At 37.6% G+C, this 20,615-nt stretch overlaps 1 protein-coding gene across 15 annotated transcripts in view; it reads left to right on the top strand.

Moving 5' to 3' along the window:
* The window catches only part of SPAG17 (sperm associated antigen 17), a 117,275-nt gene that overhangs the window by 58,167 nt on the left and 38,493 nt on the right, over nt 1-20,615 (top strand). For all 15 annotated transcript variants that reach the window (XR_013945198.1, XR_013945199.1, XR_013945200.1 and 12 more), the window contains 8 exons: nt 472-566; nt 1,410-1,646; nt 3,208-3,319; nt 3,885-4,013; nt 5,878-5,991; nt 9,964-10,172; nt 16,707-16,827; nt 19,083-19,501. Coding sequence is in view for 10 of the 15 variants with exons in the window: in XM_080576922.1 (XP_080433048.1) it covers nt 472-566; nt 1,410-1,646; nt 3,208-3,319; nt 3,885-4,013; nt 5,878-5,991; nt 9,964-10,172; nt 16,707-16,827; nt 19,083-19,501 (1,436 nt within the window). In the remaining 5 variants the exon portion in view is untranslated. The remainder of the gene's footprint in view (nt 1-471; nt 567-1,409; nt 1,647-3,207; nt 3,320-3,884; nt 4,014-5,877; nt 5,992-9,963; nt 10,173-16,706; nt 16,828-19,082; nt 19,502-20,615) is intronic.

Genomic DNA, 20,615 nt, shown 5'->3' with positions numbered 1-20,615 from the left:
CTGTGCTGGCTTTGGCTATGATAGAGTTAATTTTTTTCATAGTGGCTAGTATGGTGCTGTGCTTTGAATTTAGGAGGAAAATAATGTTGATAACATACTGATGTTTTAGTTGTTGCTGAGCAGGGCTTGCATAGTATGCTTGTCCGCTTCTCATACTACCCTGCTAACAAGGAGTCTGGAGGTTACAACCAGGACAGCTCGCCCAAACTGACCAAAGGAATATATGGTCCCCAGTTATGAATACCAATTAATACTAGTTGTGAGATAAATTTCTTCTAATCTGAATAGCCTTTCTATTTTATCTCTAAAATTATTTAACATTTGCTTTATTCTACTTTTATACTTATGTATTATACTATTTACTAATATGTTTTACTCACACTACTTTTTATTTATTTTTCCATTCTTTTTTTAAATTATTCAATTTTTACGTATTTATGACTGCACTTAATCCCCTTTCTTGTCTCAAAGACAGCACATCAAGACCTGAGAGCATAATGGAGACCATTCCAGAATCTCAATCCAGCAGTGAAGAAAGTCCTTTTATCAGAGAAGGTTCTCTTAAGGTGAGACAAAAATATGTATGTTTCTGAAATGGATTACATAACACTGATTTGCCAGAAAGATACGCTTTTGTTCTTGTAGACTTATATAGACTTGGCCCTATCCATTACACTACACAGATCTAGCTTAACTAATATACTCCCCTGATTTTTTTTAATTTTATTTTGACTTCTCACAGCCATAGTATATCTGATCTTTCTTACAATGTGTAGTGCTCTGCACTTTAAGTACTAACACCGGAATGTAGATGTGAAATGGTGTTAGCCAGATCCTGGATACTCAACTTGAGCTGATGTAGCTCAGGTTAGGCTAATGCCTATCTTGTAGTTGTGAATGCTTACCATTTCTTCCACAGTGATTTCAGTGCTTTAGTATACTGGAAAATATCAGATATCTCATGTTGTCTTTCTGATACAGATTGGTATTTCTGGTCTTGATACCTCGTTCTTCTTTCTGTAAAGGAATGAAATCAGTTTATCTTACAGTTACACTTTGGGAATAAATTAATGCAGTGATGCATTCTGATATAGTCATAAACATTGTGGACAAGTGAAAAACAAAATGAATAATTCACTTATGACTGAATGTGTAAGATACAAATAGTAATCCTATATGTCTCCTATTGTCAAGAATGACTGATCCTGTGAGTTGAATGAGTCATTTTATGCAAAATAAAGTATGTAATATTGTAAAACTATAGACAAGTTTGAAAAATGTGAGTAAAAGACCAAAAGAACCAATGTTCTTTTGAGTTTGTTTACTGATGCTCTTTTCAGCATGCACGTGTGAAATACTGTGAAATAGAAAGAGAACCACAGTAATTTGAACTCTAAAATTTAATTTAGGCTTGGAAGGAGGAACAGAATCGATTACAAGAGGAAGAACGACTTAAGGAAGAAAAAAAAGTGGAAAAAGAAAATTTGGGTGGTAAAAATAAAAGACAGGAGACAGCAATATGTGTAGAAAGTGAAGGTTCCAATAAGAAATCTTCCAAAGAGAAACTTGAAGATGAGACAGCAAAAGCCCCTGAACCTGAGGAGGATCCCAGCATTCCAGAAACACATTCTGAGAAAGTGTATAAGGTAAGGAATCATATTGTTGCACCACTTTAGGAGAGTGTCAGCTATTTACATATAGTCAAGATTACAGCAAAGCTATTATCTGTTGTGAAACTAGAGTTCAGGGCAAATTAAGTCTAACTACATCCTGTTTAATTCCATCATTTTAACAGCAGATCATTTCCTAAAAGTTTTGAAAACCAGTTTCTGATATTTAAGACTGTCCTACACAAGACTATTAAATTAACTTGGATGTTCTTTAATGTATATGACAAACAATAACACAAAGATAAGTTGATCGTGGTTTTGTGACCATGGATAATATATTCATGGGATAAATTTTGCCTGAAGATGTGGCTTTCATGGGAGAGGGTAGGAAAAAGGAACATAGAGACCTGTTACGATTCACTTACTTGGGCATTGCTAGACCTAACTGAAGTTTTGGCTGTCCACATTGAAAATCAAGTGAAAGGAATTCACTGTTTCTTCCATTTCCTGTTTCGAATTTCATGTTCTTGGAGTGAGTTAATTCAAGACGTTCTGCCTGTTACACTAACAGAGGGATACTCCTTACCAGGGGAACTCTTCACTATTGTATCCAAACAATTTTTAGGCAGTTTGCACTGATTTATATTTGCTTTTTATATTAAACCTTGCATCCAAGACCATCATCCTGTGGTTTCCTTCTCACTACACACCATGAAACTATAGACTTGCAAAGAAAATCTTCATAGGTACTAGACTAGGTGTCCCAAAAGCTATTCATTATTTCAGTACCAGGAAATGACAGTTATGGATAATATCCTACTTCTCCTTGAAGTTTTCTGGGGCTAAAGCTATGAAAACAGGAGATCCATATTCATGGAAGTACTTCTGTACCCAGCTCCTACTTTCACTATCCACATCTCTTTCAAATTAAGGAATATAAATAAGGTACAACAGAGTTCCTTTGTGACACGAAATCCCATTTTATAGATGTAGACGATGGTTGTGCACTGCAAATGAAGTGACTTGCCTGTGTCAATATATTTTAGTCTAAACTTGCTTGAGTATGAGCTTCAAACTCAGAGAGATATAACTTCCTAGTCTAAACTTGCCAGAGTATGCTTAACTAAGTTTTGCCAATTTGTGGCTGGTTAGAAGGCAGAGCAATCTAAGAATCAGGTTTACAGTGTCTGAAATCCAAAATCTAGAGGCTGAAAATCTGAATCTTTACCTGTCCTGTTCATGATGTACAGATCTCATGGCATTGGACTTTGTCTCTTTGCACTTGTCCAGAATTTTTCTATCCCTCTCATTATATGTTAAGCCACCAGACTGCTACTGTTCATTTCCACTGGTGGCTCCGTGCCACTGAATGACCAGATTCTGCACTCTTGTGGAACAAGTTACTTCAGTTAGTAGCTGAGGTACTATTTGGATATAAGAATAACATGCAATGTATTTGCTAAAGCAATAATTACAGTAGTTAAATGTCTAAAAAAAATGTTCAGAAAAATACTGTTGTAATGATCTGTCCTTCATTTACCTCTTTCACAGCTTCTGCCTTTCTCATTTACCCATAGTCTAAAACTTGTTTTTCCAGTTTCTTGGCTACAACATGGGGGAGAGTCTCATTCAAGTGTCTGGAATCAATCACTATCTTTTCCCATCTGATGGAGGACAGATTCAAGTAGAGAAGATAGAGTTTGTAAAAGGTGAGTCTTCTACTCTTTATGCTTTGCTTTAACTCTATTAATAACTGATGACATAGTTTCTTTATCCGTAAATGCTTTTTCGCATCTCAGCAGTAGAAATTCTGTTAAAGACATTGTGAGCGTACCGTATAATTCCATATTAGACTCTATTACCACTAAAGTTTACATTTTGCTATAGTAGGTTAGCAATTGATAGATAAAGTATCAAAAATTAGAAATGGTGAAAAATCTGTTCATATTTGTTTCTTCAATGGCAACCAGTGCAAGATATTCCAAGAATGCGTGTCCCAATAATTTGTCCAGTCAAATGCAACATTTCTAAGTAACAGGGTTATTTTGCAGCCTTTCAGACCTCATTGTCAGGAAGTCTTCTGAATTTTTAGTCAGACAATCTAAACTCAGATAACCTTAATTTTGTCATCTTTGCCCAATAGTAAGCAATTGAATCCAGTTCTGAGCAATTTTCTTTTTTGCGTACCTTGTAGTTGCAGGTGCAAGGTTTTTGGGGACAGAGGTCAGTTCTGAAGCCTGGTGGGAGAAATAATAGTATTCCATTGCCTTGCAGGTCTAACTTTGGTTAAGTTGAAAGTGATAAAGGACAACCACAATTTCTTCATTCATATCACAGATCCCAAGAAAAACTTAACAGAAATTGAAGTGCAAGAAAGTGATGACGAACATAAAATTACATCAGGTTAGTGTTTTGACATCACTGATATAAAGAATTAATAGTTTGACACATTTAGTAGTTGGATGCAAACCTTATCAGCTAACATAAAATAAATTCCTAATTACAGAGGGTGAATAAGATCAGTGTTGCTCCAAATAGATACATAATTTCAAATGAAGAATGTGGGCAGGAATTTATTTTATTAGACATCATTCAAAATTACAAATATATCAGAATCTCTGTGAATGTAAGGTTTTTTCCACCATAAGGTGGAAGTGAAATGTTTAGCTATTAGTAACATTCATCAAAAAAAAAAATTTGAATGTGCATTTTTCTGGCCACTACCATCTCTTTTACAATTCACTGTCCAGATCAGAAGTCCAAAGAAGGTAGAAATATTTTTTTCAGTAGACAGACTTACAATTGAAATAATCTGTCAGGGAATCTTGGAAACTTGCAGATCAAGAACAGCTCCAACAAGTTGGAGTTGAAAGAGTCTTTGGTCTTTGTACCCTCTGAGTCAGGAGATGGCAAAGACTGGGCACTTCAGCCTCTGTCCTCACCCTTGTGGACTGTGTTGTGTGGAATGTTAACTTACGTAGGGAGACAGCTCTTTGTATCTGAGATCACAGGAGGACCCAGTCAGTAAAAGACACAGGACTAAATAATAATCCAGTTTTCTGACTTAAGCATCATGAAGAGACCTTAAGCACAGTGCAGGACAACAGGTGCAAACCACTCTCTTTCTGAGGCAGAGAAATCACTGAACAGATTCACTATTCCTTAAGAGAATTCTCTTCTTTAGTAGTGGACTCCTGATCTTAATGTGGCCTGGGAAAGCCTAAGAGAATGCAAACTGAATTTTGTATACTATGCCCAGAATAAATTTCCCTGGAAAGGGAAGAGTTTCCCCTTTGAACTGGATCTCCTTTTGCGGATCATATGGCTGTAGCATTATTGCCTCCTCAAGACATTTGGTGTGGAAACAGATCCTTTCTGCAGTTCAGCAATATCTGTTGCTGGTTGCCATGTTGCTAACTGACACAAGTATTGAATCCAAATCCTTTCTGAACCCAGCCGAGGGTGGTTCCAGGAAGGAAAGTGTTTTGTAATAATATGTGCATATATTTGTTAAAAGCACTTTGGGATTGCTCATGCAGAACTGAAGAGTGTTGGAAAAGTATAACTTTTGGTAGGTATGTTAGTTCTTTTACTCTTCAGTGTTAGAAAGCATCCTATTCCTGCTCCTCTCTTTGGCAGCAGCTGCCACCATTGAAATACTAGTAGGTTGGATGAATAGAAAATTTGCATCCCTTCCACACATGAGATACTTCTTGTCTGCCCTTCTGAAAGTGGTCCTGTATCATTCTGGGGTCTGTCAGATGGTACTTTCAATCACAATGTGTTAACATCTGAAGCAACGTGTAGTCATTCGGCACCAGTGGGAGGCTTTATTTCTGTGTAAACAGGAGTCCCCTGTGTGATAGAAATGAGCAGTTGAACATTCTTGTCAGCCAATACGGGAGAGAAACAGGATACTTGACTCTAGAACTTGGCTCTTTTGCTGTTTAAATTAAAAAAGACTTTTCACTCATTGTTGCTGTTAAACATGTTCTTACAGACATAGCTAATTAGAATGCAATTTCTAGATGAAAGGCCACAGGTACATTATACAAAACTGACTATTATACACTACCGTATGAGTGGCATGACAGGCAATGCACCACAGCTATCACCCTTATAAAGTTTTTCCCACCCTGTATTTTTTTATTTTACAGCTTAGTCATCCACCTTAAGGTGCCACTGTTCACACCAGTCATTGGTTTGCAGGTCAGGTGGTTCTAGTATGTGTTGCTATCTGTAAAATTAATTATTTTTTTTTTTAAAGGAAAAATGAAGAATCAAAAGAAAGCTGTGAGCAAGTTTGGATCTTTTTCAGCCACCTTAGAAAATGGAATCCAGCTGTCCCTGAGCTATTATGGACCTACAGGGAAGACAGCAGGTAAAGTAAGCAAATAGAAGAGGATATTTGAGAACCATAGGGGGAATTATTTTTCTTCTTCTTTTTTTTTTTTTCCATACACCCCTTATTCAATAATTTGTTGCATGCAATTTTGTCTTTCTTAGCAGCTGTTACTACATGGTGGGGAATTTTCAGCAAGGCTTGAGATGAGATTACATTGTCAAGAATATTCTATGATTCAAATTTCAAAATGGAGGGAGGTCTCCATGCATTTTTTACTTACTGTGAAAATAGAGCAGTGCAATGAGAAACTTGAAAGTATTGTTACTAAGTAGTCCAGCAAAATCAGCCAGTTAATTTGAGCCAAAGAAAATTTGATTTGCTGAGGAGTCTTCTTGGTTTTCCAAGAAATAATATTTTTGTTAACTCATAGGTGATTATGGAACTTTCATTTTATGTTAGGAGTTGGACTCTAGGCTACAGTTGTGCAGTCATAATGAGGGATTTCTCTCAGCCTTTCAATAAACACATTCACCAACTGGAAGCAATTGCTTCAAAAAACCACAGTGAAAATAGCGTCTGCTTTTACCAAGAGCTTTTTGTTTCCATTACATTTGAAAGGCCACTGAAACCATCATATGAATAAAAGTGAAACCCTCCTCTGATCAGAAAATAATCCCAGCTTTTTTCAGCTCTTAAAATATGAAAACATTTAATTGAATGCATCTTTGTGTGGACCGTGGTAAACCATTCAACTATACACTCAGTTTTAATTATTCCAATACATTTTTCAAATGAATTACTAAAAAAGGACTTCTTAAACTTGAGCAAAGATAGCATCCACAATGTAGTTGACTGTGAAAACTCATGTATTTTGGCATGAGACGTGTCTAAACACCTACTTGTTAGCTGGTGATGTTCAGTTTTTTTTTCACATATACCATAAGCAACCTGTTCTACATTAGAATATCCTTGCCATGTTGAGCTTTACTGCAGCACTTCTGACTGGTTGGTATGCTTTGACTGTTTGCAGTTCTCCTACAATCACTTGCTTATGCCTACATTCCCCTGTGGGCATTTGCATTATAAGTGCTTAGAAAAATTCTAACCAGAAAAACTCTGGCTTAGGCTATTCATATACACCATCCATCCATCCATCCCTAATGTAGAATGGTATGCCACGTAATCTGTAGTTTCTCCCCATGGATTGGTTAAGTTGTGTTACTGAATTATTTTCTGGAACCTCTGTAATTCTCTCTGTTCTTCTTGTTTTTCTCATTTTATATCTTCCATATTCCTTTTTGAAGTTAAGATGACAAAAATCCCCAGATTGTTTGTCAGCTTTACACATCTTTTTTATTTCTTGGTTGAATTTTGATAATGTTTAAGTTAAACAAACTTTTAAGTTCTGAATTGTTTTCTCTAGCATGACCAAAATCTAACTTTTGACTTAGGAGTAAGCTTCTCATCACTTTGTGATGCACTGCTTGAGCACTTGTGGGACTTTCACATCAGGGTATTATATAACCTTTGCACCTGTCTTTGTGCCTGGATGAAATCCTGAGAGCACAACTCCGAGTGCTGGAGATCTGATTTTGTTTTCAGCAGGAAAGAAACCTTCCTTACTCTGACAGTGTTCTGGAATTTCCCATCATTCTCAAGACTTCTAAAGACACTTTCCCTCAGTCACAACAATCTATTCTGTCTTTGTTACCCTCAAACAAAGAGTTCTTATTTTTCAGGGCAACCATAGTAAAAGAGTAGGTGAAATTTCCTTAGGGGTTGAGAGCCTATAACAGCTTTTATTCCTAAATTCAGCACTCTGGAAAGTGTCATCTGAAACCGATAGTGCTCCACTTCACGGCATGGGAGCTTGATAGTGCCATCTTAAATGTAAGAGGTTGCTTATACCTAATTTGCAGTGTTCACATGGATATTTAGACTAACCTGAAAGGATAGATCATGTTCACTAATGTTTTTAAAGGTCAGTTGCCTCAGAGCCCTTCATGTCAACTATCCTGCTTCTTGGTAGAGAATTACTTCTGTCCTAGTTTACTGGTCAGCTGTTTCTACTCATTAGCCACCTGTAGATCAGTACTACTGCTTTTTTATTAAACAGTCGGGCTGTCTAATAAATGTGCATCACAATGGCTGCCATGGAGAATTTTAAACTTTCCAATTTTATATAATTATTTGAGAACTTATTTCTGGCATATTACAAATAGAACAGATTTGTTCATCTTTCCTCAGACTTCCAGTGAACCATAAAAGTCACGCAGCATAAATGTCAGCACCTGAAAACAGAGCCACCTAACAAAGTATCAGATGCATGTGTCAGCCACGTATCAGCTAATGAAAATGAGGACTGAAAAAATCCTTATGCTGATCTAAATTTTCCTATCAGCTAAAGGTCATAAATGTATTGAAATAATGGTGCATTTCCCTAATGCTGGCACCAACACAAAAACTGAGGTTAAAGGCTTAGCTTAAAACCCGAGGTGGAAGGCTTGTTTTCCAAGGGCTTCTAATTATGACTTTATCACCTGGTGATAGTTTCTAGATGATAGTTTCTTCTAGCCTTAGATTGTTGATTTTTGTGTCACCTTTGCAGTTCCCATAAATCCAGAATCATTTATAAGACAACTGTTCCAGAACACACAGACAGTCTTTCTAGTAGTTTAGAATTTTATTTTTGATGTGGGCTCTGCATTTTCTTACCTGCAATGCTAAAAGCATCTAAGCCAAAACATTTCTGGAAACCATAAATACAGTCTTGTTCAGCTGAAGATATATTAACACTTCATTTGCATTACAGAAAATAGTGAGCTCATACTGGAATGGTTTTATTAGCACACTTCTGTAAGCATTTCTTCCCCCTTTATCTGAATGCAATTTGGCGTGCAATTTGTCAATGAGTTAGTTAACTCTTCTTTGTCTAATTTATTAGTTTTCACATTAAAAAACATTGGAATAAGCAAAATTAAAAAGTAATTTAATCAAAAGGATTTTATAAAAAAGGATTTTTGGAAGTCTTCTTGAAGACACTCTTGAAATGACTGACTTGTCATTAAACTTCATACTTTCAGAAACTACTAAGGAAATCAAGCTTGCTGTATTTATTTAAATTTTAAAAAAGCTGTTTTCTGAGCATCATGTTTTGCTCACTCGCGTTTTCAGTCCTTTATCTATACGGATGTGGTTAAGATATGGATAATAAATAGCTCCATCTGGGATAACAAATTTTCCAAAGCAGACAGGAATTCAATTGCCTGAATTATCTGGATGGAAAACAAGGTGCTATTCCATGAATTGTAGTCTTGGGACTTAAGTTGCCTTCAAGCAAGAGGAAGTGATTAAAAAAAATGTGTCAAAAAAAAAGGATTAGGGTTACAGCTGATTGGGTTTTTCAGATTAAGGAGAAATATTTGTTCATTGAAACAAAAAATATGTTACATAAAATCTGATTTTATATTAATATTATTTTCAAGTCAGTGTTTTGGAAGGCAACATGAGTACTTCCTGTCAGCGTGCTTAGCAGGCTGCCCTAATGACTGACTTTTAAGAAGTGAGAGAGACTCAGCAACAGAATCTTTCTGAATCATTTTAGCAAAATAGAGCTATGGAGTCCAAAACTGCTGGAGTCAGTCCATGCTCCATCAGCCTGTGATAAAGCATAATAACAGCGACCTTATCCTAGATGCTAGACTCAAAATGTCTCCACGTATATAAGTATTCCAGAGGTAAAAGAGAAAAACAAAGCTGTAATTTCTATTTTTGAGACCAATGACAAGCTATGGGAAACAAGTTTCAAGATTTCTTTTAGATTGACAAGTAGTCCACTGTGGAGAAATTTTCCAAATAATTTCATATATTCAGTCCCTCTGTCTTATTCCACTGAGTTTATTATTTCAAAGATAAAATTTAGTGTATAAAATATTGTCAAAAATAGAATGTGGTAAACTACATTTATGAAACTTAATTGCATTAAAATATTTCTTTTCCCTTTTTTAGATGATGAAACAGATCCTGTCTTAGCAACAGTTCTGAACATCCCTTCTGTTCATATTCCAACTGTGTTTCCTTCTACTACATCAGCTTCAGGAAAAAAAGATAAGTCAGTCAAACAAAAACCAGGAAAATCTCTGCCATCTACAAAAGCAAGCCATAGCAGAGTAAGCTCTCCACCACCAGACACCCACATAAAACAAGAAGAAGGAAAGGTGAGAGAATAGGCATTATCCAATTAACACAGAAAAGAAACAAACAAAAATTTAAATACATAAGCTTATGTACTAGACAAATATATTTGTCTCAGAGGGCTTTGAGATGTGCCTTAACAAGTTCCTAGTAATTTATGGTGCTTCTAAGGATATGTTTTACTCTTCCAATTGCTCTTGGGTATAAATATTGGCAGTTGTTAATGAAGATGATACTCTTTAAGACTCCATGACATAGAACAGTGAGTCTTCCGTAATCCACGTTTTGTTGACTTTGGCTTTACAGTTAAACCTGTTACATTCTCACTGACTAGAACTGCTCTATAAATTAATTTTTAGTTTAACCAAATAAGAAAACTTCTCTGTGCTTTCCAAAACCTGTATTGGAAAGTCTTTAACCAACCAAATTGGAATCATAGAATCATTTAGACCCTTAATATCATCAAGACCAACCATCAGCATAACATTAGCAAGTCTACCACTAAACCATGTCCCTAAACACCATGTCCACACATCTCTTAAATACCTCTAGGGATAGTGACTCCACCACTTCCCCAGGCAGCCTGTTCCAATGCCTAACCACTCTTTCTGTGAACAAATTCTTACTGATACCCAATCTAACCCTCCCCTCAGGCAACTTGAGGCTATTTCCTCACATCCTATTACTTGTCACCTAAGAAAAGAGACTGATACCTGCCTCACTACAACCTCCTTTCATGTAGTTGTTAGAAAACAATGAGGTCTCCCCTGAGCCTCCTTTTCTCTAGACTAAACAACCCTAGTTCCCTTGGCCATTCCTCATATATCTTGTTTTCTAGTCCCTTCACCAGCTTTTTTGCTTTTCTCTGAATGCATTTCAGCAACTCAGTACCATTCTTGTAGTAAGGGTTCCAAAACTGAACATGGTACTCAAAGTGTGGTCTCACCAGTGCCAAGTACAGAGGAACAATTACTTCCCTAGTCCCACTGTTCACAATATTTCTGATATATGCCAGGATACTATTGGCCTTCTGGGCCACGTGGGCACACTGCTGTCTCATTTTCAGCCAATTGTCAGCCAAAACCTCAGGTTCTTTTTTGCTGGGCAACTTTATAGCTGCTCTTCCGCAAGCATGTTCAGCTCCATGGGGTTGTTATGACCCAAGCACAGCACCCAGCGTTTAGCCTAATTAGTGGAGAGTTTTGCAAAAGCCTTCTTTGCAATTTGGTCTTTCCAGTTGGTCATTAGCCAGGGACCAGCAACTTGAGGAAGCTGCTTTTGTCTATGGCTGAAGGTATTTCTGTCCCAGGACAGGCCTTTGGAAAGGATGGATGGCATTTCAAAAACAGATTCTGAATTTCTGTTATGGAATACTTATCACAGAGTAATACAGGAATTACATGGCCATGTGCATCAGAAGAGCATAACATTTGATCTTGAACATCTTCCATAGAGTTCTGTGAGAAATTTTGGGGCATTAAAACATGTGAGTGGGGGACAAATGGTTCACAATTCCCCTCTGCAATATAACTAACCTAGATTATTTCCGGTCATTAGCTAATTAATGGCAGAGTATTTTAGGCAACCACAGGAGGTTTGTTTGATCCTGTGATCTCACAGACCTGCCAGAGTATCAGTTACATCAAAAGTTCTTACAGAAATAAAGAAGATATAGCAGCATGCTGGAAGAGGATGCAAAAGTTTTCTATTTGAGATGATTTAATTTCTTTTCTTTTTTGACGCTGTTTTCTCCAACAACTAGTCCTAGAAATGCATGTTTTAAAACACCAAACAAGCTCAGAGAGAAGGAGAGAAATGAACGTGAACGCTGTTAAGAACCAGTTTAGTCACCACCTTCAGTTTAGGAAAGCAGTGTCTTCTGACAAGAGGTATTATTGGTACATAAAGCAATGAGGTCCATAAACAGTTTCATTTAACATTGATGCTCTAAAATATACATTCTGGGATAATTCTTTAATACTAATTATTATAAAAAGCTATCCCTTCTAACCTGAGTGATCAAGTTACAAAAGAGAGTAGCATTTCTAGGTAACTTGCTTGTGCTTGCTAAATGTGGTTCTTAATATCTTTCCCAATTAACTGCAAAAATATTTAAAGTATATATTTTACATTTTGATTTTCCCCCAATTTGATTCTATCTTTAATCAAGGATGGCTGAAACAAAAAAGAGAGAACTGCTAACTGAATCATAGAAGCATATCATAGAACGACTTGGGTTGGAAGGGACCTTAAAGATCATGTCCCAAACCCCCTGCCATGGGCAGGGACACCTCCCACTATACCAGGTTGCTCCAGGCCCCATCCAGCCTGGTCTTGAACACCTTCAGGGATGGGGCATCTGTAACTTCTCTGGGCAACCTGTTCCAGTGTCTCACCACCCTCATAGTGAAGAATTTCCTCCTAACATCAGATATAAACCTCCCCTCCTTTAGTTTAAAACCATCACTACACTCCCTGACAAAAAGTCCCGCCCCAGCTTTCCTGTAGGCCACCTTTAGATACTGTAAGGTCACAATAAGGTCTCACTGGAGCCTTCTCTTCTTGAGGCTGAACTCCCAACTCCCTCAGCCCCTCTTCATAGGAGAGGGGTTCCAGCCCTTTCATCATCCTCATGGCCTTCCTCTGGACATGTTCTAATAGGTCCATGTCTTTGTTGTGCTTGGCGCCCAAGAGCTGAACACAGTACTCCAAGTGAAGCCTCCCAAGAGCAGAGTAGAAGGGGGACAAGCACCTCCCTCAACCTGCTGGCCACTCCTCTGTTGATGCAACCCAGGATACAGTTTGCCTTCTGGGCTGCAAGCATGCACTGCTCCAGAACCTCCAAATCCTTCTCTGCAGGGCTGCTCTCAATGTGTTCTCCACCCAGTCTGTTCTCATGTCTGGGATTGCCCCAACCCAGGTGCAGCACCTTGCTCTTGGACTTGTTGAACCTCGTTAGGTTCACATGGGCCCAATTCTCTAGCTTGTCCAGGTCCCTTTGGATGGCATCCCTTCCTTCTGTTGTATCAACTGCACCACTCAGCTTGGTGTCATCTGAAAACTTGCTGAGGGTGCACTCAATCCCATTTTCTATGTCGTTAAAGATATTCAGCAGTACCGGTCACAAGACAGACCCCTGAGGTACACCACTTGTCACCGGCCTCCACCTGGACATAGAGTCATTGACTACCACTCTCTGGGTGTAGCCTTCAAACCCATTCCTTATCCATTGAATGGTCCACCCTTCAAATCCATCTCTTTTCTGGTTTGGAGATCAGGATGTCATTGTGTCAAAGGCCTTACAGAAGTCCAGGTAGATGACGTCGGTCGGTCTTCCCTTGTCAACTGATGCAGTCACTCCATCTCAGAAGGCCACCAGACCGACCAGGCACAATTTGTCCTTGGTGAAGCCGTGCTGGCTGTCTCGGATCACCTCCTTGTCCTGCATGTGCCTTGCCATTGCTTCCAGGAGGATCTGTTCCATGATCTTTCCAGGCATAGAGGTGAGGCTCACTGGTCTGTAGTTCCCCAGGTCCTCCTTTCTATCCTTTTTAAAACCAGGAGTGATGTTTCCCTTTTTCCAGTCACCAGGGACCTCACCTGACTGCCAGGACTTTTCAAATATGATGGAGAGAGGCTTGGTAATTCCATCAGCCAGTTCCCTCAGGACCCTGGGATGCCTCTCATCGGGCCCCGCAGACTTGTACGTGTTTAGTTTCATCAGGTGGTCTTGAACTCGCTCTTTGTTTACAGTGGGAGGGACTTTGCTCCCCCAGCCCTCATCTACAGGGTCAGGGACTCGAGAGACGTGGGCAGCCTGACTGGCAGTGAAGGCTGAGGCAAAGAACTTGTTGAGTACCTCAGCCTTCTCCACATCTGTTGTTACCAGTTCTCCCTTCTTGTTTATCAGAGGGGGCACACTCTCCTTGGCCTTTCCTTTCTGGCCAACATACCTATAGAATCCCTTTTTGTTATTCTTTGCGTCACTTACCAAGCTCAGTTCCATCCATGCCTTGGCTTTCCTGATCCCATCCCTGCACGTCCAGACAGCATCCCTGTACTCTTCCCAGGCCACACGTCCCTGCTTCCACTGCCTGTGCATTTCCTTCTTGCTCCTCAGTTTGACCAGCAGGTCCTTGTTCAGCCATTCTGGTTTTCTTCCCTCCCTGCTCGCTTTCTCACACACGGAGATGGAGAGTTCTTATGCTCTAAGAAAAACATCCTTAAAGAGTTGCCAGCTTATCATAATTATGTTAACTGAGCTAGGCTAAGCTGTTCAAAGAGGTAGAATAGGTAACATGGAAATGAAGGGTTAAATGCAATACAGATACATTTGAAACAGGAAATAGCTTCCAGTGAACAGTAAATGAGAGGAGAGGATAGTAAGAAAGACAAGAATAGACAGGTACTGAGAACATCCTTGGAAGACTCTTTGACATGACATAGCTATGCTGCTCTGTGGTACCCAGTGAATGAGCTGATACTATGTCTCTTGTTTCAACATGGATTCTGTCCATATCCACAAAAAATGCTACTGAGCCAATTTTCACAAGTTTAACTAGGTATTTGTAGAGTATGAGCATTGAAAGTGGTGCAGGGATTTGCCAAACAGCACTCAGCATAACATACAGCAATTGTATGGTACAAAAGAAAACCTGCATAAATTCCTATACCACTAAAATTCTGTCATGAGGACATCTTTAAGTTCCTCCTCTTCTTCCAAGAGGCTATTTATGATTTCACTTAGAATGTCTTCAGTAATTTTTTGTGTTTTAATAAAAAAATTTTTAAAAAAATCAATATTCATTTGCTAGTGCATACAGCACCTGGCTATGTGAGTCTGCAGGTATTTTAGAGGACAAGATCTGAGGTGAAGTTGACAGATTTACATGGACATCGTCCAGAAAATAGAATGCAATTCAGTAAGAAAATGTACTAGGTTCTACAATTGTGTATAAATAATATATCAACAGAATGGATGACCATTCCATCAATAACAGTTACGCAAAAAAAGGTCTGAGAGTTGAAAAGGATCACAAGCTATACATAAGTCAACAATGCCATCTTGCTGTGAGAAGGGCAAACACCATATTGAAGAGAATAAACAGGAGAATAGCCTGCTAAAAGTGAAATTATTCTTCCATTCAGGGCTGGTAAGGCCTCAGTTGCAGTGCTGTTTCCAGTTATGGATAACGCACTGCAAGAAAAATATGGGCCACGCTGGAGAATTCTAAGGAAAGCACCAGGAACAGTAAGAGGTCTAGAAAACTTGACCAGTGAGGAAAGGTTGAAAGAGTTGGTTTGGGTTTGTTTGATCCAGAGCTTAGAGACAGAACAGCCTGCTCTAAAGAGCTAAATGGACAACATCATCTCTTATGTTAGCCCATATAACCAGAAGAAATTATCAGAAGTAAACTTATTTTTTGCAAGAGAGATTCAGGCTAACCAATAGGAAAGTCTCAGTAAGGTTAAACAAGGTAAAGCACTTGGAATATATTGCCTAGGGAAACCAGGAAATGTCTAGCCCTGGAAATTTTTACAATAGGTAGGTTTTCTCAAACTGTATAGTTATATTTGATATTTTGATACAGTTATACTTGATTTTTTTTTTTAATTTTTTTTTTTTACTATTAGAAAGGGAGAAGTAGATGACAACTGAGGTTTACTTCTATCCTTTCCTTTGTTGTCTTCCTTATGACTCCTGTGCCTGTGATCTTAGGGTAATGAGGATAGCCTTAATTACCCAGTAATATGTAAAGTAGCTATAAAATATACAGTATCCTTTTTCTAAAAATATCAGGCAAAACATCTGCCATGTTTTTCTATTTTTCCTCTATATTTCTTTTCCTATAAATCAAGAATACGGGATAATACCAGGACTAGTTCTCTCTGTTACCTGTCTGCAAAAAACTGCTTTCATCTTAGGACTGGCATAGTGTAGCTTATTGTCACATACATTTCTGAGGAGATGACATCAAAGGATCCACTGTTGTATTTTTCCCAAATGTTCTAGTGTCTTCAGACATTCCTTAGGTCATCCTCATCTTTTCTATTTATCAGGACGGTTTCCACTACAGAGCAGTACAAAGAGAATTACACTTTTTGATTGTCAGCTATTCCTTCTTGTCCTCTTCTCATCTGTCATATTTCCAGCTGGAAGTACTGTTCTACTTATCTTTTGTGCTCTTTTAGTAATTATAGGTAAAGTAGCTGATGCAATCTCAATGCTGTTCTGTTATGGTCTTCCACTTCATGTTATCCATTTATTGTCATCTCATCCTGATACCATGCACAAGGTAGCGTGACGACTCAGCAAAATTAATAAAGTTAGGAAGAGTTTTTCTTAAAGGGTTAATGAAGAGAAATGAAATAAGATAGCATAATCAAAAAAACAGAGTAATATTTCCACTTCAGAATCCATACATTCTCAAAGTGCTATGAATGACCGATAGAAAGTACTTTTTTGAAATGTTTTGGTAAAACTGATACCTATATAATCTATTTTTTTCTTAAGTCTTTTAAAATGGAATAAAACTAATTCATGTTTCGCTCCGTAGGTGGAGATAAAAGAACCAGCTTCCCAAACACAAGTCATTTCAGATGCTCTTGCTTTCCGAAGCTTGAATGTCTCCTGTCCTAATGGACTAGTATTAACTTTCCTTGGTGAAAGTTTTGAAGGTTAGTTTTTCAGCCACTGTAGAATAAGGAGTTTTTAAAGAAGTTAAAATTACAGAAGGAAATTATTTCTGCTTTGATGGGTGTAGATATAACAATATGAAGTATTAACATCTCAGATGGCTGATTCTTTCATAATGTCTATTTAATGGCAATTGCAACATAAATAATGTGTTTCAATTCAAATATAAAATCTAAAAGTGCAAGGATTTAGACATAGACTGGGGGGAGAGAAGCAGGAACCCTAAAAATAATGTGGGAGTCATGTTGAATAATCTGTTGAATATGCATATGTATAGGAATACAGGTGAAAAGGAGCACATTTAGTTACTGAATACATATATACAGAGGAATCTGAAGTGATAACAGTAAGATTAAGTTGCCTATATCTGCGTTTCTTTGGAATATTATGTATTGTTGTTAAGCCTACAAGGCAAGTTTTTCATAGTTTGGAATATTCAGGGTAGAGTAACAAGAATGATTAGTGGATCAGAAGGTTTATCTTACTGTGAGCTCATGTCAGGAGAACTCTATATGATTACCAAAATAAAGATCAAATGAGTGACTGGTGCCATTCTGGAAGTACAAAGAAATCAGAATTTTGGTGACGGCTTGTAAATACAGAGCTTGTAAACACAGTATACAAATGTATTACAAATTTTAGGAACTTGAAAGTCAAGAATAGTGCTTTTATACTAGATTTAAGATACTCTCATTTTTTAATGCTAAGAGTGACTAACAAAACTAACCCATGCTGTGATATACTGTCTTCTACTGGATATTTTATAATCGGGTTTAGTTGCTTTTCTAAAAGATATGATCATGTTGAAAAAGGAACCACTTCAGGTAAGTCTTTTGCTTTATGCCACCCAGACTGTACAGACAAGGTGTTTGTAATAACCCTTTATGCATTTATCTTTGAATTTCCTTTCAAAGAATGATCAGGTATATAGATACTTCTAAGTTTCTGTGCTAGACATATTCTTCTGCAATGATTCGATTTCCCTGCATTTTTGAAAATCAGCATGAGGTTCATCTTTGCATAGCATAAACTGTTGTAATCCTCCGTTTTCATAAGTTCTGGGTTTTGAAGCAGACAAATGTGTTTTAGTTTTCTTTTGTCACCTGGTCAGTTTTTAAAATGGCCACGTACAGATGTCATTTAATGCCTACGTAGAATAGATCCATGCAGCCTAGAGTGTGTTAGAGCTACTGAGTGGGTGAAAATAGACCAGAACAACTGCAGAAGTGCCTGTATATCCAGGATTTATCACACATGCGAAATCTTGCTATCAGTAATTCCAACATATCCTATACGTGAGCTATTGCATAAAAAACAGCAGAATTGTTCATTTTGCTGGCAACTGATGAAACAACAGTAAATGTCATCCATACCTCTTAGAAGCTAGCCAAGTAGCAAGTCCAATATATATAAATTAAGAAAAAAAAAGTTATTAAATAGCATTAGAAATGTCATATCGTCCACCAGGATACAGCACAGGTTTATAATCACGTGGTTGAGAAATATCTTGATTTTTTATTTTTATTTTTTTGCCATACAGGCCTGAATTAATAGTAAAATCTTCCCTCATTTTTCTTCTCAGATATCCCTTCCCTCTTCATATCAAAATATTTTGGCAGTTTAGAGTAAATGTGCTCTGATCAATCTGATATAAAGTACAGTAAAGAGGATGCAGATGGTTTTCAAATATACAATTTGGCAAGGAGCATAAGTTGAAATACTAAATAGTTAAGGTGAATGGAACAGTTATGGACACATACATGTAGTGTCTTGACACAACTGCCTATTATACTCATTAGCACTGTCAACACACTGCCATAATTTAATCTAAAAACTTTATTTGTTCAAGTAGACAAAATGTCTAAGTTCATTTTCCATTTAGTCTTAAATTTGGTGAAACTCAGTAACTTTTTCTCTATTAGGGGAAGTTAGGAGATTCCTCTCACCAAATGTCAGTCTTCCAAAAGTTCAGCATCCGTAATAAATCCTTCTTCAAATTTATTTTGTTTTCATGTGGAAAAGACAGACACTTCCACAGGAGTTTCTAATTAGATAACTGCTTTGAATTGTTCTCTGATAGAGACTGTCCCTAACTCCATGGATTACAGAGGAAACTGAGGAGAGTTACTTTTAATAGCTTAAGTTGAATACCTTCTGTAGACAACATGGTGCTGGGGGTTTTACACTGTTTGAGTGTGTGTTGCACAGTATTAAGTAACTGTGAATATGTTTTCAGATTTGAAAGGTGAGACCAAAGCAGGTGAAGCCAAGGAAGAGGAGCCTGAGAAAGGTGAGACCAAAGCAGGTGAAGCCAAGGAAGAGGAGCCTGAGAAAGGTGAGACCAAAGCAGGTGAAGCCAAGGAAGAGGAGATTGAGAAAGCTGTAACCAAAGCAAATGAAGCAATGGAGGAGGAGGTTGTGGAAAGTGGAGAGAAGGAACATGAGGTTACAGAAGGTGAAGTAAGGCAAGAAGACACCAAAAGAAAAAAGGCAAAACAGCCTGCTCTGGAAATTCTTGTAAGGCAAAGTTATCCCCAAAAGATAAAGAACTCTCAACTATGTACATCAGTGGCAAGTCATGTAGAACAAGAGGTGTCAAGAGTCATTAGTGGACAAGGAACTGTCGTAAAGTACATGATGGATGGATCTACCTGGGTATGTTCAGTAGAATTAATTGGAAGCAGCCTGTGTATGTGATTACCATTTAACTTGTGCTTGTCAGCTGACATAGAGAAGTATCCAGCTTATAGATGCAGGAGTTAAGTAACAACTGAGCTTTGCAGCTATGTCAAGATTAAAATGTTCTTGGCTTTGTTCAGAATCAGAACTTAGGGTGCATGTGGAGCTTTAATGATGAAAATTTTAGGCACATGAACATTTAGACAACTTTGGGTTTAGTAAACAGCTGAATAAAGTTTTGAGAACTACATTCCTGGAATTAAACATCTAAAGTGCGGATTAGTTAGTCTTTGGGTATTTTGGCAACACAAAAGCATCCATATGTTTTTTCAGTCATTTTAATGGTCATACAGGAACCAAAAAAGACCTGATCTTCAGTCCTGCAGACACCTTCAGGTATCCTAAATTTTCATCAAAAAGACTCTATATTCCTATATTCCTGTATTTCTATATTCCTCCTTTGTTTACACGTAGTAGGTTGGAGTGAATTTTTAGGTGCTATAAGTTAGATACCACTTTTGCAGATACTGTAATCAATCTACAAGCAATTATCTTTTCAAAGTCTAAAACTCTGTGTATAGTAAGCAAACAGATGAAAAGAGTTGTCTGATTGTACTCAGAAACTATCAAAATTATTCCTTATTATTTCCTCAAGTTTGTTACAGTCTAAGTAGACCACAAATCCTAGTACAAATGCATTAGATTCATTCATTACATTAGATCTTAAACCATTTACCCAGGATTTCTGAGAAACATACGCATTTCAGAAATATACAAAGGAGCTGGCTGCTGTTTGTATATTCTCAAGGTACAGTCTCCTGAGAGGAGAAAATAGGTCATGTGCCTAGCATGATTGTAACACAACGCCTGCATATGCAGATTAATTGCCACCTTCTTTACATTAACTTAATGTCCATGAGTCATCAAAAATGGAATGCATACAGACAAGTACTCAAAAAAGAAGAAATGGTTAATTATCTTACAGTAACTGTAACTCTGAAGATGTGACTATATGTTGTCCATTTGTTTTCCACTTTGTACCATCTTCTCCCCCAAATATCTGTGCTGTATTTGTAAATGAATTCAGAGA

This window comes from Anser brachyrhynchus, assembly GCF_964034855.1.
Source record: "Anser brachyrhynchus genome assembly, chromosome: 1".
Lineage (NCBI taxonomy): Eukaryota > Metazoa > Chordata > Aves > Anseriformes > Anatidae > Anser > Anser brachyrhynchus.
This window is presented reverse-complemented; position numbering and strand designations above follow the sequence as displayed.